This window comes from Cynocephalus volans, chromosome 3, assembly GCF_027409185.1.
Source record: "Cynocephalus volans isolate mCynVol1 chromosome 3, mCynVol1.pri, whole genome shotgun sequence".
Classification (NCBI taxonomy): domain Eukaryota; kingdom Metazoa; phylum Chordata; class Mammalia; order Dermoptera; family Cynocephalidae; genus Cynocephalus; species Cynocephalus volans.
The window spans coordinates 40,663,437-40,688,418 of record NC_084462.1 but is presented as its reverse complement, the minus strand read 5'-3'; the positions used below and the strand labels follow the sequence as shown (position 1 = coordinate 40,688,418).

The window sequence follows — 24,982 nt, the reverse complement described above, 5'->3', positions numbered from 1 at the left end:
CATATTTGTGAGTTTCAAATTGTTTTTCCTGCTATTATTTTCTTATTTCTAATTTTATTTCATTGTGGTCAGGGAACATATTTTACATTACTTTTGTTCTTTTAAATTTGTTGAGATTTATCTTATGGCCTAACATATGTTCCAACCTGGAGAATGTTCCATGTGTACTCAAGAAGAATGAATATTCTATTGTTATTGGGCAGAATGTTCTATAGATGTCTGTTAAGTCTAATTGGTTTATAGGATTGTTCAAGTCTTCTGTTCCATTGTACATCTTCTGTCTTGTTGCTCTATCCATTATTGGAAGTGGAGTATTAATGTCCCCAACTATTATTATTGAATTATCTATTTCTCTCTTTATTTCTATCAATTTTGCTTTATGCATTTTCATGCTCTATATATTAGCTGCATATATATTTGTAATTACTATAAGTTCCTGATCTATTGACTCTTTTATAATTATAAAATGTCTCTCTTCATCTCTTGTGACATTTTATGTTTTAAAGTCTATTCTGTCTGAAATCAGTATAGCCACTCCCACTTTCTGTGGTTGCTGTTTACATGAGTGGGGTCTAGGTGGAAGAAAGAAACTCCCACCTCTCAACTGCACTCACCCAGGGCTTCACCTCAGCAACAGGTAGCTGGGGACAGGATGATAAATACCGAGGTCCTGCTTTTCCTTGGAAGGAAGCCTTCTGACTGGGAGCTGGGAAGAGAGTGAGCCCTGTGTTTTGGCTGCAGAAGTCTGGAGCGGAGTTTAGCTTGCTGAGCTGAGAGCACGGAGAGAGGGAGCTCTCTTGGTTTAAATACCACAGACCCTAGTCATTCTTATTCAATTTTAGTAGATTTTCTTGAATAGATATTTCTTCATTTGCTGTTTGCCATTGGGACCATTTCCAGGGCTTTAAATGTTTGTTTTTATTATTCCAGGTTTCTTTTAGTTTATGCTGGAGCATACATGGAACTCACAGAGGAGGCCTATGTGTGAACCCTGAAGCCCCTTCTGTCCCCTCTGCTGCCTGACCATTTGGCCGTGTGGGGGCTACAGGGCTGGCAGGTGCTAAAGAGGGCTGGTATGGGTAGTTGCCCTCTAGGAGGGCCTGGGTGTCATTGAAATAAGGAGGGACATTTAGGTGCAACAAAGGAAAGACTTTTGTGACTATTGGCATTGTCCCATAATGACATTTTTTATCTTGGGGGATAATCACTGGGGTTCAAACAGGAAGAGGAACCTGTGCTGCATGAAGGAGGGAGCTTAGGGACATGAGATGGACTATGGTTGCATGTGCCAAACAAATTTGAACCAAGTAGTCTCTAAGAGTCTGTGTACTTCTGTGTCAATGACCCTATCTGCATGGAATGCATACAGGGGGGACATATGGGTAAATGGTTTCCCCAACCCCTATACTCCGCCTCATATCATTTTCCCTCAGAGACGAAGTTTTAGCTAAATTCTCTCTGATTGCTTGCATGACTTTAAGAGGCCTTCTGTGCAGCTTACAACAGATGCATTTTCATGTAGATGAGTGAAATTGTTTAACATTTTGTGCAAGAGTTAAACCCTTTAGTAAAGTTGTATCTAGTTCACTTAACCACTCAGATCTTTCAAGTGATGGAAATCCTGGAAATCTGTCTAAAGTACTCAGTTCCTTGTTCTCACTAAGACCAAAAGGAATGCTGTGGGCCCATCTGGTTATGAGAGTTTACATTAGGGTGAGTGATGGATGGAAACTCTTTTCTGAGGCTATGGAGCTTATTAGCCCAAATGAACCCTGGGTTAATGACTTACACGTGGGGAGTAGATTCTGCCCACCCTCAGTTGACACCTCTACCCCTCCCACAAACCCTAGAAGAATAGTTACTGGGCAACTGGTGGACCAGCACTGGTTTGGATAATGTCTTAATCGGGATTTCTAATTTACCTGTTAGGGTCTTTCGTGCTGGGAATTACAAAGATACATTCCCGTTTGCAAAAGGTTTTCTCTATCCAAGCTTTCTGACCCTGGAAGAGAAAGAAGTGGAAATCAGACTAATGTATTCCAAGATATCACCAGAGTTCATTATTTTAATTCTATAAAATTAATATGCCATCAACAGGAAGTCTTCCCATCACATCTGAATTGTCCCCTCCAATAACAGTAGATGCAGGTCTTTCAGGATCTTAGCTCCAGTGCCTTTTAAGAGAAATGGCTTGGAAGAATGAGCAGGTACTGATGGTTCCCATCTGCTGAACCCTAATTCATCTGTATCCATCTTTTGAAGATGTTTTTTGTGCAAGGTGCTGTGCTGGGTGTCATGGGGACTTTGGAGGGATAAACTTCAGGGCAAGTGTTATTTACTGTCTGGAAATAGCTGCTGAGGTGGGGGATACAGCATGTGCTGAAGGGGCCAGGGACTTGGGGTGGCATCCTAGAGCAGAGGAGGACAGGAAGAAAACTCCATGTGCAGGCCCCAGGCCACCCCTAAGTGCTACTGCAGCAGGGTCTGCTGGCTTTAAGCTACATGCCTGTCTTGTCCTCAATCACTAGGAACACCCTCACATGGAGGAGGAACCTGAGGCTTCGAGCTGGAAAGTGATCCTCTCTCCACCAGAAGGGCTCGACTGGGCTTGGCTTGTCTCCCAGGATTTGGGGAGAAGAGAGTGAAGAAGGTGAAGAGAGTGGGAAGAGCCCTTCTGCAGCAGGTGGTGGGGTGCAGGCAGGTGTGGAGCAGGTGACTGGAGGTGCCCTGGCAGAGCGCAGTGGACAGCCTGGAGGCGGGCAGACAGCCAGTGCCCATCTCTGTATCTCCATAGGGGCTGGCTCAGTGTGCACTTGTGGTGTTTGTGTATGTGTGATGTATATTTTGTGTGATGTATTTGTGAGGGTGTGTGTACAATATACATGTGATGTATGTAGGGTGTGGTGTGGTGTGATGCGTGGGTGTGGTGTGGGAATGGGTATGTATATGGGTGGGTGCATATATGTGGTGTGTGTGTGTTCAGTGTATGTGTAGTACATGTAGGGTGTGGTGTGGTGTGTGTGTGTGTGGTGTATGATAGGTGTGTATATGAGTGGGTATATATGTGTGGTGTGTGTGTGTCTGTGGTGCATGAGTGATGTGTGTGGGGTATGATATGTGTGGTGTGTGTGTGTACAAGGTATGTGTAGTGTATGTAGTGTGTGGTGTGGTGTGTGTGTGTATATGAGTGGGTACGTATGTGTGTGGTGTGTGTCTGTGGTGCATGTGTGGTGTGTGTGGGGATGTGATATGTGTGGGGTGTGTGTGTGTGTGCGGTGTGTGGTATGTGCACAGTGTATTACGTGGTGTGTGTATGACGTGTGTGGTGTGTGTGTGTGTCTGTGGTGTGCATGTCTGCGTGCATGTCTCTGCGGTGGAAGTGAGGTGGGTTGGCAGGCACAGGGAAATGGAATGGCTTAGCATGAGAATCCTGAGTCAGATCTTAGAGAAAGTGTGGAGGGCAGAGCCTCATTTTCTTGGTCACTTTTCCACATACGATGCTCCATGGAGAGCATCACAATGTGACCTGTGACCAGGGCATGACACGAGGTGTCTAGTAGGATAAGCCTCAGTGCTGACCTCCTGGCCACCCCCACCTACCCTAGTAGTAGTGCTGATCTGGGGACTCTCCTGTCTCTGCAGGGGTCGCCTCCTCAGAGAGCTGTGGTGACAACTCAGCATCACAGAGGCCTTCCTTGGTGAGGTCATGTCAAGAACTTGAGACCCCATTTCTCGCTCCACAAGAATCCTGGCCTCAGTCCCAGCCACTCAGAGACAGGGCCTGCAAGTCCCGCCCAAACCGAGCCTTTCTGGGGAAATCCCAGAGTCAGTTGGTCACTTGGCCTCTTTTTGAAAATCAGGAATGATTACAATTCAAAACCATCCTCAGGGACCTTCAAAAAGCAACACTGTACACTTTTCTCTCCAAATAATTTAATGACTGCTTGAAAACTACATCAGTGGCCTCAGAGGTTGGTGCTTTTGTGCTGAAGAGAGGAGAGCAGGCAGCATCAGCGCAGAGGACAGAGTGCAGAGCATCTCTTACATGGAATGTTATAACAATCCTGTGCAACATAACAAAGCAGAGAATTTGCTGTCTGGAAAGAAAGTGTGCTTTTCCCATTTGCATTTTACACCTCCCTTCCCAGAGAAGCTGGGGGAGTATGCCCAAGTTTTTAAAAAAACACAGGGGTCACAGTATTTGGACTATATGCCAACTAAAGACAATGAGAACTCTAAACAAATACTGAACTCCCATTAGTGGGCTACTTTTTCACAGAGACACAGGATAGCAATCCTGAAACTGCTTGCTGTGTATTCTAGGACTGAACAGATAAATCAATATATTGTGGATAATTGGAGAAGGGAGTTACAAATATGGAAAGTGGAGATAGTACATGTAGATATGGCATATTGTATTAGTTGCCTACTGCATCACATAAGAAATTGCCCCATAACTTAGTGGCTTAAAATAACAAACACTGTTTTGATTATCTCCCGGTTTCTGTGGACCAGGAATTGGATGTGGCTTAGCGAGGCACTTCTGACTCTGGGTCTCTCACAAGGATTCGATCAAGCTATGGGTGGGGGCCATGGTCTCATTGGAAGGAATGAGACTGGGGGGGATCCATTTCTAAGCTCACTCATGTGGTTCCTTGCCACATGAGCCTGTCCTTAGGGTAGCCTGTGACACGGCAGCTGGTGCCATCACAGTGAGCAAGCAAAAGAGGGCAAGTAGGTCAAAGGCCACAGTGTCCTTGAAACCAAATATCTGAAGTGATGGCCCATCACTTTTGCCACACTCTGTTCATTAGAAATGAGCCACTCAGTCCATCCCACTCAAGGGGAAAGGATTACACAAAGCATAACTACAGGGACATAAGGCAGGGAATCAGGGCCATGTGCCTACAACACATACACACGTATGTCTGGATCCATGTGCATTCATATATTTCCTAGCTCTGTCTGCTGAAAGGGCCTAGCAGCAAAAACACCCCGATAGCAATGAGCATACCTAGTACTCAGATATTGGTTTCTAAATACCATTCTCCACTCAAAGGAACCAGGACTCCTTGAAGAAATGACTAAATCCCAGGCTGGGGCAGGGAGGGATGAAGAGACTGAAACACCTCCTTGTGCCAGAAATTAAGGAAGTGTTTACTTTCGACAAGGAAAGATGTCAAAAGAACACAGAAACCACTCTGAAGGGGCTCCCACGGGCTTATCTGGGATTGAGTGTGAAATTAAATCATCACAATAAAGAGTTATAAAATAAGGGCCCATGAGATCACTCTTGAGTACATACACAAATATAAAGGGGAGGTGGGAAACTCTTTCTTCCAGTGGAAAGTCACCTAATAAATGTGGAAGGAATAATGGAATCAGAAAGTCACCCTTTGGCAACCACCAAGAATGCTAAAAGTAGTGGTTAAAAGTTTGAAGAGAAACAATATGTTTATGTAATCTCAAAGTAGCTCTCCTAGATAATTCTTAATTACCAAGGGGGAATTAGTAACCTGACAGTGGAGAAATCTGGTGAACGCCGCCTGAAACAAAGTGCACCTTACCACTAATGGAACAAATATTCATCCTGAGCCTCCTGATGAAATGCACTGAGACGACAGACGTGCCAGAAATGCATACCCTGACTCTAATGAGAAGGGAACATCAGACAGCCCAAAGTGAGGGACGATCTCCAAAATAACTGACCTATACCCTTTAAAAATGTCAATCCCGTGAAAGACGAGGAAAGACTGAGGGACGGTTACAGAGACTGAAGAGACAAGACCACGGGAGGCCCCGCCCCGGCCCGTTCTCGAGGCCCCGCCCCCAGCCCGCCCTCTAGACCCCGCCCTCTAGACCCCTCCCTCTGTCCTCAGCCTTCCTCGGGTAACTGGCCGGGAAGCCCGTACCAACACAGTGTGGGGAATCAGAAAGCCAAAGTCCAGCCCCTGAGATCGCAGGCTCAGGTCCACATCACCAAGAGGGGGCACTGCCACCTGCGCCGCAGGGTTTAATACCAGGGTGCAGGGAGGAGCTCGGAGACAGTCACGGGCCCCTGGCTTCCCTAAGTCTGTTCTGTCACAGGCATTTAAATGCCTGCCTCAGGGAGCGTCTCCTCCTTATCGAGCCGTTGCAGGGCATCTGTGACCCCTCCAGGGCCATGGCCTTGCGTTTTGTCCCCCGAAGTCTGAAGAGGGGGGCTTTCCGGAGCCCAGCGCCAGCCCCCGCCGCAGCTGTCGCCGCAGCCCCGGGCCCGCAGCTGGCGGCCACCGCCCTCCCACTTCACCGAGTGTCCGTTTCGTGATTTTTCTGACGAGAACGCCGGCATGTGACTGACGTCCTTTTCCTGGGAGGGGAAAGTGCTCTGCTTTGGTAGTGCCTGTTCGTTTTTAGGAAGCTGAGTTCAGGAGGAGACGCTCAGTTCAGCACTGCCGGTTACTGCTGAGTCCACACACGGTCCAGCCCCTGCTGAGGGGACACGAGGAGCAGGGGCCGCTCCTCGCCTGAGGTCCCTTTTTCGGGAAGCGGGACACAAGGCATGCCCTCCGTCGTTCCAGGCTCTACTCGAATGTCCCCTCTTGAGGACGCTCCCTGACTCCCTGTCCCACCCAGCCCCTGCTTCCCTGTGTTCCATGCACCTGCCCCTCCGAGCTGCCCCAGCCCTGGCCCCTCGTCGTCGCAGCAAAGCCGTGCAGGCGACGTCAGGGCTCTGCTGCATTCCTGGGGCCGCCAGCGGGGCCGGCACAGAGGAAGCTCAGCGTCCCTCCATGACTGACTGAGCAAAGGCGCGGCCTGGGTGACAGCGTCCGCGACGCCGCCCTGCCTGCCGCCGCCCGCAGCGGCCTCGTCCCGCAGCCGGCCCTGCCCAGCGGCCCAGCCGGGAAGAGCGCAGCCCTCGCCGCTGCTGCTCCGACGAAGGGGCAGGTGACAGGCGGGAGGGGGGCCCTCACTAAACAGCCCTCCTTCCCCCACCCATGCGCTCCCAGCCCAGTAAGGCCCAGGTTACAACAAAGAACCAACCGCGGAGTCCTGGAGCTGATACAGCCGGGTTAGTCATGTAAGTCACACAGTGAAATGACAGATTTGTGGACCGGTTTAGCAAGTTAAGTTAGTCAAGCAAGTTCCAGAGTAACAATGACCCCACTGCAGGTCAGCCACCCGTCCTTGCAAAGCATGTCCTTGTGAAATGAAAGCGGGCAGGGCCTCCTGCGGTTCATTTACAAACCCTGCAGGACCCCCAGTGAGGTTAGATGTTGCCCACTCTCGGGAAGTGTTCCTGTCCATCAGAAATGGCTGTTTTGAATGCCTTTGTGGAGATGACAGGAGCGCTGGCAATGGGTGTTAAAATCTGACCTGCAAGAGCACCCATCCCAGCTGGGAGGTCTGTCCACTGTCTGGTGAAGGGACAGAGGAGGTCATGCTGGAGGCGGAATGCCAGCACCACTGCCTTGGCCCGGGCCCTCTGGGCTGTGATTTTCTCATCTCTGAAATGGAAATGGCTTTGAGTGGCTTTGAGCCTCAGCTGGGATAACATTTGTATGGCATTTGGGAGGCACTGGATTTAGAGGGAATACTGGTCATTATCAAATGACCCCTCTGCCAAGGACCACTGTCCATGAGGGGCCATGAGGGGGCTATTGGGACAAAGTCAGAGAGGAGTGAGCAATGGATCAGTGAGAACTGGTCTGATGTCTCCGCATTTATTTAGTTTTTTTAAAGAAAGAAAGAAGTATTTGCTACAAATATGACCAAGGACACCTTTGCATAATCTGGGTGGTGGTCAGCCAGGTGCACATTGTCATATTACTCTCTGGACTTTTATGAAGATTTAGAGTGAAAGGCTGAGGAAATGTAGACAGCAAGAGTCAGCCCTTAGGAGAAGTTTTTACTTGAGGGGGATCTGAGCAATGCGGGGAGCAGAGCAATGGGGGGAGCTGAGAAACGGGGGGGGGGAACTGGGGGGCCTTGAGGGGTCATGGGAGGGGCTTTAACAATCTGACCTTCTAGAACATCTTTACACATAGATGGGGATGACCCGATAAGGAGGGGTGCAGGAGGGAGCAGGAGGCTGCAGGAGGACACTCTTGAGAAGGCTGGGTGGGGACAGGATGGGGGTTATGAAGGAGGGGGCAGAGGCTGCGAAGATGGGTGGTGCTTTGGTCCAGGGAGACACGGCTAAGGGAAGTGGCTTCCGAGTATAAGAGCCGGTTTACTGCTGGGCGAGTCTCTATTTACTCAGTGGCCCTGTTTCTTGGGCCAAAATTAACAGCAAACCACACAGTGAAATAACAGATTTGTGGACCAGTTTAGCCAGAAGAAACCACTTGTTTCATGTGTATATTTAGAGCAGGCAACTGACTCAAACTCTCGTCCACGGCTGCATGTGGCCCACACATGGGCTTGGTCTGACCATCATATAAAAAGTACACCTAGCTGCTGTGATTAACCAAGAGGAGATTACGACTTCTGGCTTCTCTTCAAAGCCTTCAGTATGTGGGAGCACTGGCTGGTGGCCCCACACAGCTGCAGGTGGCTGTGGGTCCTCACATTGGCACTGATGGCTCCCTGGGACCTGCCCTTGCAGGGCTCCTAGGGGCACCTGGGGACAACTGTGAGCCCCACCTAGGGCTGCACCTGCGTGCCTGGAAATGCTTCATCCCAGGGAGTCAGACAAGCTCCCGAGCCAAAGCACTGGCACAAGCCACCCACCCTTGTGTGCACAAAGGATTAAACTGCAATCATTCCTTCCTGCTCCACCCTCCCACCCACTCACCCCCACCACCGTATCAGGCTCTGGCCTGGGTCCAACAGGCCATTTCTGGGCGGTTAGCTGAGACTCCCTGCTCTGGCCCTTCAGGAACACTCAGGCCAGACACAGCCTCGCTGCCCCTTATTGCAAAGAACACCAGTGGGAGTAACAGGCTGAGGGCCAGCTCTGCCTGGGCCCCTCACCTTGCTGTTCCTCCTCTGTAAAGCGAGGATGATAACACCCCTCACACTTGAACCATAGGCTAGTGTGAGACCCAAATGACGAAGTGCTTGGAAGGGCTTTGAGACCTAATGTCCTGTGCTTCATCGTCACAGTCCCCAGGGAGGTGACCTGGCTGGCCTTAAGGAAGCATCAAAAGTCATCACAGCGAACCCCGCTACTGGGCCAGGTGTCCCTCTTCAATCCCAGGGGCCCTCCCCTGGGGACACTGTGAGACAACCCTCCAGACTGGAGTTTTGGAAATAGAGCTGGATCTTTAAAGCAAAGGAAGTGTCATTTTTCTTTTTGATTGAGATATAAAAGAGTACCCTAAAATTTGTCTTTTAAAATGAACAGTTCAGTGTTTTTAGTATATTCCCAAGATTGTGTAACTATCACCACTGTCTAACTCCAGAGCATTTGCATCACGCCTAAGATAAGCCTTGTCTGCACCCATTAGCAGCCCCTCCCCGTTCCTCCTCCACCCCACCCAGCCCCTGGCAACCGCTAACCTACTTTCTGTCTGCATGGATTTGCCTTTCTGGATGTTTCATATGAATGGAATCAAACAATATGTGGCTTTTTGTGTCTGGCTTATTTCTCTTAGCATAATGTTTTCAGGATCCAACTGTGTTGTAGCATGTGGCAGTACTTTCTATGCCTCGGTAATATTTTATTGCATGGATTCACTGAGCGATGAACACTTGGGTTGTTTCCACTTGTTGGCTATTGTGAATAGTGCTATTATAAAGACATTTTTCTTTTTAAAGGGAATACTAAATACAGCTAGGAAAAAAGGAGTAAAATCCATTAACTTGTTAATTTTGTGGTTGTTGTAAGGGATGCAGAATTTTCCTTTAATTTCTTCATTGTTAATGTGTTTTTAATTTTCTTAAAAAAAAAAAAAGCTTATTTTAAAAAAGAGGAAAAAGAGATTGGGTCACCTGCCAACACGAGAAAGTCTCTGAGGGCAAGGTGTCCCCAGCTGTGGGTCCAGCTCATAGTCACACCCTTGGTATTTTTGCAGTGTCACTAACATTTTCATTTTCCAATAATGCGGCTGCTTGCCATCCCATCTTCTTGGATTTGTGCATATTTTAAGCTGCAATTGCAAATAGTAGAATAATAGGATAGTCTCTAATGCTAACTAGAACTTTTCTTTCAGGGCAACAAAAAGAAAGAAAAGAGAAAGAACCAAAGAGAAAGAAAGTCATCAGAATTCGCACAGTGGACATTATCAGAACTGTCTGCTTGCATAGTTACAATGTGCGCACCTGCCCGTTTGCTCTGGGAGTTATCTTGCTGGAGTTATCATTACATGATCTGCAGCCCAATCACATAAGACAACGTCCTGATTCTAGGTGGCGCTGGCCAGGTGCCAGGAGCACTTGTCACACTGGCCACCTGCCAGGCTGATCTCAGCTCAGGTAATGGGGTTGCTGACTTCTGGGAAGAATGTGGGGTACTATTAGTTAACCCTGACCAAGGGCAAATAGTGAATTAGGAGAAACAAAACAAAACAAAAAAAGGAGAGGCACAGTCCAGATGCTGCAGGCCACACCAACAGCAGCAGAGATTGGGCTACCAAGTTATGGATATTTGCTCCTCATTTTTTACCATTGATGGCAAAGACCCCAGGCCCAGACTGATGAGTTGCCATGCCCTGGAATGAAGACCTTGTGGGGACTAAAGCCCATGGCCACTTGTCTCTGACTATTCAGAAGTGTAGAGAAAACAAAAGTGAGCTGTGTGTTGGAATCTCGAATTCTCCTCCCTCCAGGGAGCTGCTATAGTTAAATTGCTGCAATGAGGACTTAGTACACAGGGGACACGGGTGGTTTGTACTCCAGCTGAGGGTACACTTCTCACCCCGAGGGAAAGGGGTAGACTCACAGGGCACACCTGGGGGTCACGGGGGAGAATGACGGGGAACCCAGTGGAGGCTGTGGATTGGCATGCGGGAGGAAGGAGAGAAGGGAAGGTGGACAGTGACAGTTTCTAGGCTCAGCTCTGGCAGAGCAGAGAGCGGATTGCTCCTGTGAGCCACGTGCCTGCTCAGGCATCAGACTTCTCTGCTCCCCATCACAAGATGACATAAAGATAAACCAGGCAGACACTTCTCAACACAAACTGTGCTTTACAGATGTGAGTGGCCCCTCTTCCCCATCACAGGATGGGAGCCAGGGGTGGCTCCTGCTTTTTGGGATCACAATTTTGAAGGGGGGTGGTGCCCAGGAACATGTCTTTCTCTGTAAATGGAGGAAGCCACCAGTTTCTGGGAGCCAGAACCCGCGTCACTCTTACAGGCTTTTTCTCTTTCCAATGCCAGAGACCTATGTCTGGAGGTGTTCAGCTCGGGGTTGCCCTGTCTCCTAGAATGGGTCCCCACATGTTGAGTGGAACCAGCCCCCCTCCCTGTCTCCTCCCCCTGGGCCCTGCTTCTTTGCAGAACCTGGCTAAGAAACTTGCTTCTGGAAAGGCATCCACAGATTCTGTACCAGCATCCCACAAAGTGTGGAAAAATGCAGATAACTGGTTGTCTGTAGAATGGGGGGAAATATTTGAAAATCATATAGCTGATAATGAATTAATATTCAGAATATGTAAAGAACTCCTACAAGTGTTGGTGAGGACGTGGAGAAATGGGAACCCTTGTGCACTGTGGGAATGTAAAATGGAGCAGATGCTGTGAAAACGGTACAGTGATTCCTCAAAAAATTAAATCCAGGATCACCATCAGATCCGGCAGTTCTACTTCTGGGTATATGCCCAATGGAAGGCAAAGCCTTGAAGAGCTATTTCACACCCAGGTTCGTGGCAGCATTATTCACAGCAGGCGAAAGGTGGGAGCAACCCAAGTGTCCACCAACAGATGAAGGGATAATCTGGCAGGTCCATACAGTGCAATAGTATTCAGCCTTAAAAAGGAAGGAATTCTGACTCATGCTTCAACATGGATGGACTTTGAGGACATTATGCTAAGTGAAATAAGCCAGTCACGAAAGACAAATACTGTATGATTCCACTTATATGAGGCTCCTAGGGTGGTCACATTCACGGGGACGGAAAGTAGAACAGTGGTTGCCAGGGGCTGGGGGAGGGGAAAGAGGAGTTAGTGTCTAATGGGTACAGAGTTTCAGTTTTGCAGAGTGGAAAGAGTTCTTGAGATTGGCTGCAAAACAGTGTGAATGTACTTAACGTGAACTGTACACTTAAAAATGGTTAAGATGGTAAAATTTATGTTGTGTGTATTTTTACCACAATTAAAATTTAAAAACTACTTTAAAATTCAGATCTCTGGGCTTCACTCCAAACCAGAATCAGAATCAGGGACTAGGAATGTGAATTTTAACAAGCACCTTGTGATTCCTGCCATCTGTTGGGGCCCTTACAAGCCAGACTGCAAGTTCAAGGAACTGCAAGTTCATGGTGTTGGGCAGATGGCCACACCAGCACCTGGACACCAGACAGGAGACCCGTGTCTGCTGAGCAGGAGTCCAACTGCAGAGGTGCTCAGAAGCTGATGAGCCAGGGGGTGCGGGTGGGCTCCCCGAGTTTCCCTGCAGGACCGGCAGGGCCAGGACGTGATGGGCAGGACCAAGGTGAAGCACTCACTTGGGTGTTAAAGTTCAATGATTCAGATAAATAATATTTAATGCCTTCTTTTTAAAAAATAAAAATCAGTGCAAAAATGCATGACGAACACAATTTCAAAATTGTAAAGACAGGCTGCTGTCTGCTTTGAGACCTTGTGTTATTATGCAACAGGAATGGCCATTTCCCATCAGTCGCAGTTCCTGGGTCATGTGGTCAGTGTGTCCCCACTGGGTGGGCTTCTGAGGGTTGAGATGGCATGCCAACATGTTGGGTACTAAGAGGCTTTATATTTAGTCATTTTTTTTTTTAAGCTCTAATTAACTTTTCCCACTCAGTCAAAATACAGGAGGGTATTTTGGTAAGTGTATACAGGGTGCGCATCGTTCCTTCTCCCCCAGAATCCAGTATGGCTTGTGACAGGTCGCTGGTGACCGCGCCAGGCTGACTCTCCTGCTGGCCCAGACGGCTGCTGGAGAACAGCCTGCTTTGAAGGGTGCCTTCCAGGGTGGTGGGTGGGGGGTGGGGTGGGGTGGGGATGGTGCCCAGGAAGCTTCAGTTCTGGGGGCTCGAACTTTCATGGACCTCTCTAAGGCCCTGAACCTGATATGGGACTTGGGCCTCAAGGCACTGCTGGATGTGCCCCTGCCTTCCCCTGTGAGTAAGGGGACACCTGTGGTGGGTGGCCCATAGGGAGCTGATATGACTCAGGGCAGAGGACAATGTGGGGCTAGCCTGGAGCACGGGGTCAGGGTGGGGGTGACCATTTCTGTGGGATGGTGGGGAGTGGGGGTGGGGCATGGTGTGTGTGTGTGTTTCTTTGCCTAAAATTAAAAGCAAACAAACAAACCCCTAAACTAACATGTACTCAATGGAATGGAACAAATTAAAGATATATAGAAATCTCTAAACCACCAAGCGATTCTCTTTCCTTCCTCCTGCAACCCAGTCTCCCGCAGTTAGCCCTGTTAACAGTTTGGTGTGTGCCCTTCAGACACTTTCTCCCTCTTAGACACATCAGCAATACATGTGGCATCTTCTGAGCCACTGCACAGAGTGCTCCCTCACCCTTTTACCCAGCTGTGTGGTATTCCCCAGCGCGGCCACACCAGGCACTGTTGCCTTCTGGGGTCATTCCATGTAGTATTTCCCACATGGAACTGCACCCTGGAAAGAATCTTCTCAATGGGCCTGGCTGGTGCCTGAAACTTTTACTACTAAAGTCATTTCTTTGGGTTCAAGCTTTGAAGGTGACCCTTGATGTAAAAATACAATAAACAGCATGTTGGGAAGGGAAGGACTTTGGATTTGGACATATCTAAGACAACTTCCAAGTTCACCTTTTTTTTTTTTGGACAGCTGCCAGATACAGGGATTCAAAACTTTGACCTCGGTGTTATAAACAACTCACTCTAACCAGCTGAGCTAATTGGCCAGCCTAAATTCACCATTTCATATCTTTATGACCATGGCTGAGTTATTTAACTTTTCTGAGTCTCAATCAGCTTGTCAGTAACATGGGGTAATTATGCTGATTTTCTGTGTTTTTTGTGAACACTGAATATGATTGAGAGTGTGAAACTTTGAACCCAATGTCTGGCAGAAATTGGCATTCAGTAAAGTTTTCAAGTTTTTACAATAAGCATTAGCTGATAAAGTATACTGAGGGTAAGATCTTAGCCTCCTTTTAAGCACCCAGGATCTGTCAGGTAGGTTGGGTGGTCTCTGACTCCACTGTCTCCAATTCTCCTGTCCATGGCCAAGGAAGCAGGAGGCCAGCAGATGGCAGAGCTGAGGGTCAAAGACAGGCCTGGCCAGTGTCCCTAAGACCAGGGACACCATGACGAGACAGAGACTGTCCCTCCAGAACTCACAGCTCAGTCGTCAGCCCTACCAAAGCCAGACATAAATCTTAATTTGTGCTTTTCCAAGGCTTTTGCAAGTATTCACCCCTCTGTCCTGAGCAGATAATATCATCATCCATGTGAAGTGCATCCTGGGACTGCTGGGGACCCACATGTAGCATTAAGTCAGGAAGTACCTCTCATACTTCAGCACCACCCATGTAGTAGACTGGCCTGTTGGGCTCTGAGGGTTGGAGACCCCAGGATGAGCAGAACTGACGAAAAAGGGAGGAAGTGGCATTGGAGAGCTGGAGGCAGGCTGGGTGGCAGTGGCTGTGCAGAGAAGGGTGGGCATGGAGGAGGAAGGGTGCAGGGTGGGGGGCACCCTGAATGGGGCTCGCACATTTGCTGTGTTCCTCTAGGGCTGTCCTGACGATGCGGGCTATAGTATCAGTGACTCACGGTCAGTGTCCAGCTGCTCATGTGTTTATAGATAAATATTCCCACACACAACTCAGCAGTTACAACTTAGCAGGGCTACATAAAAACACATGTCTTCAAAAGTTCAGTGGGGCCTTTGTGTGTCATGGAAGCAGCCCAGTGTGCATGGAGCTTAGGACACCCCATATGTGGTGGGCTTGCTGGCTCCAGGTGTGTTGAGTGGACTCAGCCCTTGGGAGCTCCCAGGTGGGCAAGGGCCACCATAAAGGTGAGTACAGTGTGCCGGGAGGGGGGAGGGGAAGGGTCAGGTTTTTCTTTCTGGAAGACTGGGGAGGCCCTCACAGGTGGGGTGGGTGGGAAGGGGTATCTGGTTTGGCCCTGAGGGATGAGGAGAATTGGCCAGAGCAGAAGGTGCTCATGGAAGCAGGGACAGCAGGAAAAAGGCAGGGCGTCAGATCCCACTTTTCTACCATGGTGGTCACAGTGACTGCCCCACGGGGTCGAGATGCAGTGTGGGGAGGTCTTCAGAGACCACGAGCTCCCTCATTGTGGTTTTACAGATGAGGAAACTGAGGCTGTGGAGGGGTTAGGGCTTTGGCAGGGCTCTGAGAGGTGAACAGCACCAAGAGAGGAGACACTGTCAATGTGAAGCCACCAGCCCTGCTGGCCATGTGGCCAGGCAGCCAGGCCTGACGCCTGTCCACAGCTCTGTCCGTCATCACACAGCTGTCTCCTTTGGCAGATTCAAAATATTCTCTCCAACAATGGACAGATCACCTCTTTTTAAGGAGGAAACTACTTGGCACTGTCTAGAGAAGTGGAGCAGGCATGTGCTCCACAGCTGAGGTGTCCCCCAAGTATACTCATGCATGTATGTTTGCACCAGGAGACCCCACGAACATGTTCTCAGAAGCACCATTCATAAGGGCCCCAATGGAGAGCAGCCTAGATGTCCAGCTGCAGTAGGATCTGGAAGTACTTTGCTGTCTATTCACTCAGAAGAGTATCATGCAGTGATGAAAATGAACTGCAACTACCAAGTGGATGACCCTTGAGACATAACACAGAGCACAGGGAACAGGCTGCCAAATATACACACAATATGATTCCATTGATATAAAGTTCAAATGCAGGTGAAGCGGAACGACATGTTGTAAGGGAATACAGATGAAGTCCAAAATAAAATGATGTTGGAGTTAATAAATGAATTTAGCAAAGGTGCCATATACAAGACCAATACACGAAAATCAGTTGTGTTTCTATATACCATAAATGAACAATCCCAAAAGGAAATTAAGAAAACAATTCCATATATAATAGCATCAAAAATAATAAAATATCTCCCAGTAAATTTAACCAAGGAGGTGAAAGACTTGTACACTAAAAACTACAAGACACTGCTGAAAAAAATTAAAGACATAAATAAATGGAAAGACATCCTGTGTTCATGGATTGCAAGACTTGATATTGGTAAGATGGCAACACTACCCAAAGTGATCTACAGATTCAATGTGATCTTTTTCAAAATTCCAATGGCCTAATTTGCAGAAATGGAAAAGCTTATTTTCAAATTTATAAGGAATTGCAAGGAGCTAAATGGGCAAAGCAATCTGGAAAAAAGAACAAAGTTGGAGGACTCATATTTCCCTGTTTCAAAATTCCAAAGCTCCAGGAATCAGAACAGTGTGTTACTGGCATAAGGGAGGACATACAGATCAATGGAATAAAATTTACAGTCCAGAAATAAACCCATATATCTATAGCCAATGGATTTTTCAACAAGGGAGCCAAGAACGTGCAATGGTGGAAAAGGTGCCTTTTAAACAAATGGTGCTGGGAAAACTGGATATTCACATACAAAAGAATGGATTTTGTACCCCTACCTAACACGATTTATGAAAATTAACAAAATGTATCAGACCTAAATGTAAGAGCTAAGACCAAAAACCTCTTAGATGAAAACATAGGGGTAAATCTTCATAACCTTGAATTTGACTGATTCATAGCTATGACACAAAAACCATAAGCAACAACAACAACAAAATAGATAAACGGCACTTCATTAAAACTAAAAACATTGCATCAAAGGACACTATCCAGAAAGTGAAAAGACAACATACAGAATTGGAGAAAATATTTGCAAATCAGGTAGCTGACAAGTCAAGTATCCAGAATATATGAAGAACAGTTACAACTCAACAATAAAAAGACAAAGAACCCAATTTAAAAATGGGCCAAGGATTTGAATAGACATTTCTCCATGGAAGATATACAGACAGCCAACAAGCACATGAAAAGATCCTCATGATTATTAATCATTAGGGAAATGCAGATCGAAACTCCAATGAGCTACCACTTCACCCATAGTAGGATGGCTATACTTAAAAAAAAAAAAAATTAAAAATAGTAACAAGTGTTCACAAGGATGTGGAGAAATTGGAACCCTCGTACATTGCTGGTAGAAATGTAAAATAGGACAGCCACTTTGGAAAACAGTTTGGCAGTTCCTCAAAAAGTTCAATGTAGAATTACCATATTGACCCAGTAATTCCACTCCTAGGTATGTACCCAAAAGAACGAAAACAGAGACTCAGACGAGTATATGTTCATAGTAGCCCTACTCATAATAGCCTAACAATAGAGACAGGCTCAGATGCCCATTAGTGGATGAACAGATAAAAAATCATGGTACTGTATGTCCACACAGTGGAATATTATTCAGCCGTAAAAATGCATGCAGTTCTGAAACATGTTACCACACGGATGAACCTTGAGAACATTATTCAAAGTGAAAGAAACCAGGCACAAAAGGTCAGCTATTGTATGATTCCATTTAGACGAAATATCCAGAATAAACAAATTCATAAGATTATATCATGAGACAAAGCATAAGCTGATGGTTTCCAGGGGTGGTGGAAAAGGGAAAAGGGGAGGAATTGTTTAATGTGTTTTACTTTGCAGGGATGAAGTTTTTGGAGTGATAGAGCCAGTGTCACAACCTCATGAATGTACTGAATACCACTGAATCATTCACTTTCAAGTGGTTACTTTTATGTTATGTGAATTTTATCTCAATACATTATCAAAACAAAGTTGAAAACATGTCCATCTCAAAACTAAGCCATGCAAAAGACAAGGAGTAGCAAAGGGATGGGAGTGACAGTCAGGCAGTGGCACCTCTGGGGGGACGAGTGCAGTGAGAGAGGGGCTGGTGGCCAAACCCAAGGTCTCTTGATTGGTCCTCTCTAAACTGTATGCAGACATTTTACTCGCAATTTCCAGATGCCTTATTTCACAATAAAATATTTTAAAAGAATCAACAAAAAGAGGAGAGAGAAACAGAATCACAAAGCCTGGGATCTATGAGTGTTCTGATATCCCATCCTAGCCCATCAACAGCTCTGCCCTGATTGTCTGGGAACGTGGGGATTCTAACAAGGATCTCGGGGCCTCTTAACAGCACCCCTTTCTAATCTGGCCAATGTTGCCGGGACATCTTGCTCAGAAGGGCAAGGTAGTTAGGAAGGCACTGTGAAAAGGGCCTCTCTCCATTGCCTGAGTGCCTGCCAGGAAGGTGCAGCCCAGTGCCCACAGGAGAGAGGATCAGAGGACCATGGCCAGCTTCCTGTGCACACCTGGCTTCTGCAGATGGCACCCTCACCTTTCTAGGTGCCTGCTGTCCTTTTCCATCCCTCCAGGTCCTTGCCCCTGGGCTTCCTCTTTCAGGGTTCCGGGACCTAGAAATGTGCCCCACTGTGGCATCCAGGTGCTAGACCTGTGAGATGTCAGTGCCTGCATAGCTGGCCCCACCTGGTCCCCCAGGGACTGTGATGTCTGCAGGGCCACCAGGGTGGGGCAAGGGCAGAGGACGGCATGGTGGAAGTGAGAGGTGTAAGACCTGAGCATTCCATGTGGCTCAATGTGATGCCCAGACCCCTTGCTCCTTTGCAGTGATGACTTTCAAGGGATGATACCATACTGATGGAAGTGAGCATGGGAGCAGTTACACCAGTCATACAGTTGGGTCTCCTCTGAGTGTTTTCCACCGACCTTGGCAAGGTACATCGGAGCATGTTTTGCTCACCTGCCCCTCCGAGCTTGCCCTGTTGCAGGTGGAGCAGACAGTTCTCACACATACCCCAAAGACGCCGTCCACCACCGACGTCGGCTAGAGTTGCCGCCATTCAGGCCATGGAATTTAGGCACTGACGGGGGCATCCAGCTCCACCTTTTACTTTGACCTCTAAGGGAACAGCAAGGCCCAAACTCCAAGGCTAGTTGGTGGCCAGCCTGGTTGAGCAGTGGTTTCCTTCTTGTGCCTGCTGGTGGTGTCAACATGGGCAGCATCTTTTTGGAGGGAGTCAGGCAGGATCTATCACAGTGCAAAGTGCACATACGCTTTGGCCCAGCCTCTATGGATCTATTATCTGGAAATACTTTTACATGTACAGATACAACACACGGATGTTTGTAGCAGTGTATACTAAGTGAACTAAGTGAAAAATTGGGAACTTCCAATAGTCGATGGTGGCCTAGTCCATGATTTGGTACATCATAATTGGTTTAACCAGTCCCCAATGTAGACTAACAAAAAATTGGAAACCAATTATGACGTATCAAATCATGGACTGCACAACTATTTAAAAGACTAAAATAGAACTAGAAGATATAAAGTGTAAATATCTCTATTACTCATTGAAAACAAGTTGCAGTCAGATCTCTCTGGTGTGATCCAGCCATGCAAGAGCAGACTTCCTGATATGAAAGTGTCTGGACCTGAGCCGTCCACATGGTGACCCCGGGCTGCGTGGGGCTGTCATGCACCTGCCATGTGGCCGGTCTGATTTGAGATGTGCGGTGGGTACAAACGTTAAGACGGCACACTGCTGTTCACTGAGGCTGACATGAGAGCTCAAAAAAGAGATGTTTGGCAGGATTGTTTTTTTTACCAAAAAAAGGATATAAAATACCTCACTAATGAGTGTTTGATAGTAACTACATGATGACCTAATAATATTTTGGATATATTGAGTTAAATTGTAGAATTAAAGTTGGTTTCATTTATTTCTTTTACCTTTGTAACGTGGCTACTGTACAATTTAAAGTTATGTCTGTGGCGCATTTTACTATTTCGATTGAGCAGCATGGGTCTGGGCATTAGGAGAAGTAAACTGCAAGCGTGGTCAGCTGGGAGCAAACCGCAAGCGTGGTCAGCTGGGAGCAGGAACAGTGGGCATTAGGAGAAGTACGTAAGCAGGACCTTCCTTTGGCTCCTCTGTATGGTTCTACGACTTTATACATTCACGTACAGTAGCCTCCGCAGTCACCCCTGGTCTACCACAATCCAAAAATATTAAATGGAAAATTTCAGAAATGAATAAGTTATAAGATTTAAATCACATGCCCTTCTGAGTAGTGTGATGAAATCTTGTGCCGCCCCGCACCGCCTTCTCCCTGCCCCCCAGCCCAGCGAGTCATCCCTTTGTCCAGAGTACCTGCCCGTTAGTCGCTTGGTAGCCATCAGTCCTTGTGTTCAAGGAACCCTTATTTTACTTAATAATGCCCCCAAAGCACAAGAGTAGTGGTGCTGGCATATTGTTATAATGTTCTATTTTATCAGTTATTGTAGTTAATCTCTTACTGTGCCTAATTTATAAATTAGACTTTATCATAAGTATCGATGTATAGGAAAAGACAGCATATAGAGAGTTCGGCCCTATCTGTGGTTTCAGGCATCCACGGCGGGTCTTGGAATGTATCTCCTGTGGATAAGGGGCACTGCTGCATTACTTTTACAATGATTAACAAACAAACAAGGACCCTGTGATGGTGACCCCTGTCCAGCGTGTTTTCCACCTCACTGTGCTGGATGAATTTGCCCGCTGGGGCACCCTGTCTCCAGGAGAGCCCATGGCCTTGGAGAGAGGCCACCTGCCATGAGTGGCCTTGAGGCATTTCAAGCATTGCCAACCCTGGGGGAGCAAACACAGGACAGATGCATTGTGTGGAGGGAGAAGGATGCCTGTGCCTGCTGAATTCATTCTTAAAGGGGGCAGGTGAGGTGGGGTGGGACCCAGAAGCACCGCAGCAAGGATGCCCTGGCCCCTGGGAGGGGAGCACTGCCGGTGACATTAGCTTGTTTCTTAGAGTCATCTCTGGCATTATAAATGCATTTCTTCCCACTAGGATAGCAATTGAAGATATAGTTTCTGGAAAACTGTGAGATAAATTTTAGTAGGCACTCCCTATGGGAACCTGGGAAAATTGCCCCTGTGAGTGGCAGATGTCTGGGGCAACGGACCGATCTACTGTTTCCTGGATGCTGGATGCTCCAGTGGATGCTGTAATTCCTTTACCCATTGCTAAGTCTAACATTACAGCTAGAAAAAAAGGAATATAGCAGGTTCTGACTTTGTGCATCACTGACAGCAACATGACTCAGGCTACTGTACTTTTAATGGAAGTTTTAAGACGTTGAATCCCATTAACCTCTAGGTCATGAGAGGCTTTGGGGGTTGGGTCCTATTATTTTCCCAGTTGAGAGCTTCCATTTTCCCAGGCCCAGAATTCACACACACACACACACACACACACACACACACACACACACACACACACACACACACACACACACACACACCACACACACTAAAACATTTTGAAAACATTTTCACACACACACACACACACACACACACACACACACACACACACCACACACACTAAAACATTTTGAAAACATTTTCAACCAAAGTAAAAGAGAATTTTCTAAAAACATCTAATGACCCAATTAAAAGGATTTTAGCTTGATAGAAAATCTGTTTTGTTTTCACTTAGTTCAGAATGAAAATGACTAGCAACTTAAAACGCCTGTGTTGTTCCCTTTCTTATGCTTGTCAAATTTGCAAAGCAAATGAGGTTGCAAATAGCCAAACCAAACAAAACTCCAAATTTCTCCTAGAAAATAACCAGCAAAGCATAAGCAATTATAGCAAACATATTCAACAGAGTTGACGTTTTTAATTACATTTTCTGGGGCCTAAAATATGAGTCCTTCGAAAAGTCCTCGGAAAAATAGAATTAAAAGACAATATGAATCTTTCCACAAACTTTCTGAAGACCCATTGTACACTGAAGAGTGGCCAATTTATGCTACAAATATAATTGCAAATCCCATGAATTAAAACTGCTGCTAGTTTGCAAAATCATATTTGGTGAACATTACCAGAGAAAATCCTTCCCCAAATCCAACCCGTATTCTTCAAGTCCACTCAGAGAGAGTCTGGGCTCTCTTCTTAATTCCTCCTCCAATATTTAATTTAACTAATTTAATATTTAATATTTAATTCAGTTGGAGCAAATCTGTCTCCTCTTCCTTCTCCCCACCTTTATTCTCAGTTCCTATCCCTTGTGAACCCAAGTAAAATTCCTGCAAATATTTTTATTTTCCCCCTACCTCCCCCACGATTTATACAAATTTTTCTAAGGTTTAAGAAAAGATAAATTTTCTGGTAAAATAAGAAAATGTTTTTGTTACTGAAAACTATTAAGAAGAAAAAAAAAAAGAAGGAGGGGGAGGAAGAGGATGAGGAATGTACAAAGGAAGAAATAAACATCGCCCATAAGGCCTCCACCCTTAAATCACAACTGATAACGCTTCAACATGTTCCTAGGTTTTTTCCTACAAACAGATTAGACATGCACGTGTGTGTATAATGAAATATATGATCATTCTGCACATAGCCATTATACCTTTTTCTCTGTCATTTTTAAAATGACTGCATTATATTTCACCCTATGTATAGACCATGATTAATGTGCCCAGTCCTCTATTTTTGGACGTTTTTTGCTCACTGAGTGTCACTGTAGTAAACAAAGCTATGTATATTTTGGCACACCGTCAGGATTACTTCCTATGGATGGATTCTAGATGTGGAATTGCTGGACTTTTCACGAATTGCTGAACTGTCTCCCAGAAAGCAATTCACACTCCTACTGGCAGTGAGAGGGAATACTGATCTCCCTTCACAGCTCTGTGCAGTATATCCAATCTTTTCCCCAAGGCTTTAACAAATAGTCAAAATATAAGCTGATAAAGTTTTACAGGTATAACCTCCCTCCCCTCCCCAAGAACTTTGGTGTTTTCTGGATTTTTAAGGAAGATACAGATTTTCCATGAAGCCAAATAAGATGCTAAGGAATGACAGGCAGGAGGCTGAGCCCTGGAGTTGGGGCTTCTGAGCAAATCCTGGGTACCAGCATTTAGAAGGTGGCCCTGAGGAAGGCTTGGAGCACTTCAGCCTCTCAGTGACTGGCTGGCTGCTTGTCCCCTCAGTGGGTCAACCCAGTAGGCCCACTCTGTTGAGAGTCTCTTGGGACTGAGGATGAGTATGGATCCACCGGCTGTTCCACAGGGTCCTGACCAGCCAGCCTCAGCAGGAGAGAAGGGAGAGGTCCCAGGAAGTGCACCTGAGCTTTCCCACACCTGAGCTTGCCTGCACCTGAACTTGTATGCACCTGAGTTTATCTGCTGTCGAGCCTAACTGCACCTGAGCTTACCTGCACCTGTGCTTATCTGCACCTGAGTTCACCTGCATCTGAGCTTATACACACCTGAGCTTACCTGCAGCAGCAAAGCAGTGAGCGTGCAGCCAGGCCTCCTCCAGGCTTCTCCAGCCTTCTCCTCTGGTGGGGGCAGGAAGCTGAGTGAAGAGAGCCCACCCTTTAAGAGGAGCAGTCCACATGAGGAGCATGTGAGTGCCTGGGCCTGGACCTCATGATCCCTGTGTGGCCATGGCCCCATGACCAGGCTCCCAGGGCAGGAAAGGAAACCAGGGCCCTGAGCTTCCAGGCTGCTCAGTGTGGGATCCCATGAAAGCAGCCTTAGGACCTGAGAGAGGTGGGGGAGCTAGAGCATTCCCTTTGAAGTGCCCCCTACAAGTCCCCTCCCACCCAGCCAGTCCTTCCAGGGCTAGAAATGTCAGCATGGTTTGCGTAATTGAGACAATTGGACATAATCGTCCTTTCAGAAGCCCCTCATCAGGCGGGCAGTGCTGGCCGGGGAGTCAGGAGAAGGCAGCACAGGGCACTCATTATTGCTAATCCTTTCTCACGTCAGCTGAGGCTGGGCCAGGGGTTGTGGTGAACACGGCCACAAGGGCAGTGTGAGCCCCACATGACTCTCAGCCCCCCTGGTGCTCCTCCTCCCTGCCCTCCCTGCTCCACCAGCAGCCTGCCTGATGGCGATCACTGTCACCCCACAACTGCCACCGAGAGGGCTTTTTGGATTTGCTGTAACAGCATGGATGGTTGTTCCAGCTTTTTATGAGCTTTCACAGACTGGCAGGAAAGAAAAAACCCAAGCCCTGAAATGCTCTTCTACATCGCCCTCTCTGCCGGGGGTGGGGTTGTTCCCCGGGCATCGGTGAGTCTCCTGGGCATGGGCTGCCTCCCCTGTCTCACATAGGAACCGACAGAGGTGCAGACAGCTTGGATGTGAGGGCAGCTAGAGGTGTTTGCATTTCACAGATGAGGACTCTGAAGCTTACGAGTGGGTGACTTGCCCAGAGGGCATGTGAGGTGGAGCGGGACTGGCCTAGGTTGTTATGCTCACCCTGGAGAGCCCTGGGGGATGTAGCCTGGGCCCGGGACCACTCCTCTAACCCCCAAGTTGCAGGAGGTCATACCCATTCCTGGCAGACTCCCAGGGGGCTCAGGAAATCTCAGAACTCCCATGGTGGATGCATGGGCAGGGCCATTTTCTGGTGAGGGGTCTATTCTTCCTTCCCTTTCATTAGCTTCTCTCAGGCCTGTTCCCACCACAGATTGACAACTGTGTCCCAACAGAGTGGGTATGCATAGCCCGGGGTGGGTAGTGCTTGCACAGCAGCAGCCCTGGCCCAGCTCCCAGTTATCTTCCCTGTTGACTGGTGGCAGCAGTGTTTTTGAGGGTGGAGGGGATGAGGCTAAGTGCCGTAGGTCTGATGGCACAGGCAGAGGCAGAGTTTTGGACACAGGGTTTTCCTGGGACATCAGGGATCAGCCTGGGAGTATCCAGGGTGAAAGTGAGCTGGTGGCCAGCCCTGTCATGGCTGAGAAGCATGAAAGCACTGCAGTCAATGCCGGTGACCAG

General features: G+C 47.5%; 1 protein-coding gene across 1 annotated transcript in view; it reads right to left on the bottom strand.

Moving 5' to 3' along the window:
• The window catches only part of TRPM1 (transient receptor potential cation channel subfamily M member 1), a 77,429-nt gene extending 71,098 nt beyond the window's left edge, over nucleotides 1-6,331 (bottom strand). The window contains exons 1-3 of the mRNA XM_063089999.1: nucleotides 6,104-6,331; nucleotides 5,913-5,999; nucleotides 1,923-2,002 (exon numbers count right to left, since the gene is read on the bottom strand). Coding sequence (XP_062946069.1) covers nucleotides 1,923-2,002; nucleotides 5,913-5,999; nucleotides 6,104-6,331 — 395 coding nt within the window. The remainder of the gene's footprint in view (nucleotides 1-1,922; nucleotides 2,003-5,912; nucleotides 6,000-6,103) is intronic.
• Nucleotides 6,332-24,982: the final 18,651 nt, after the last annotated feature.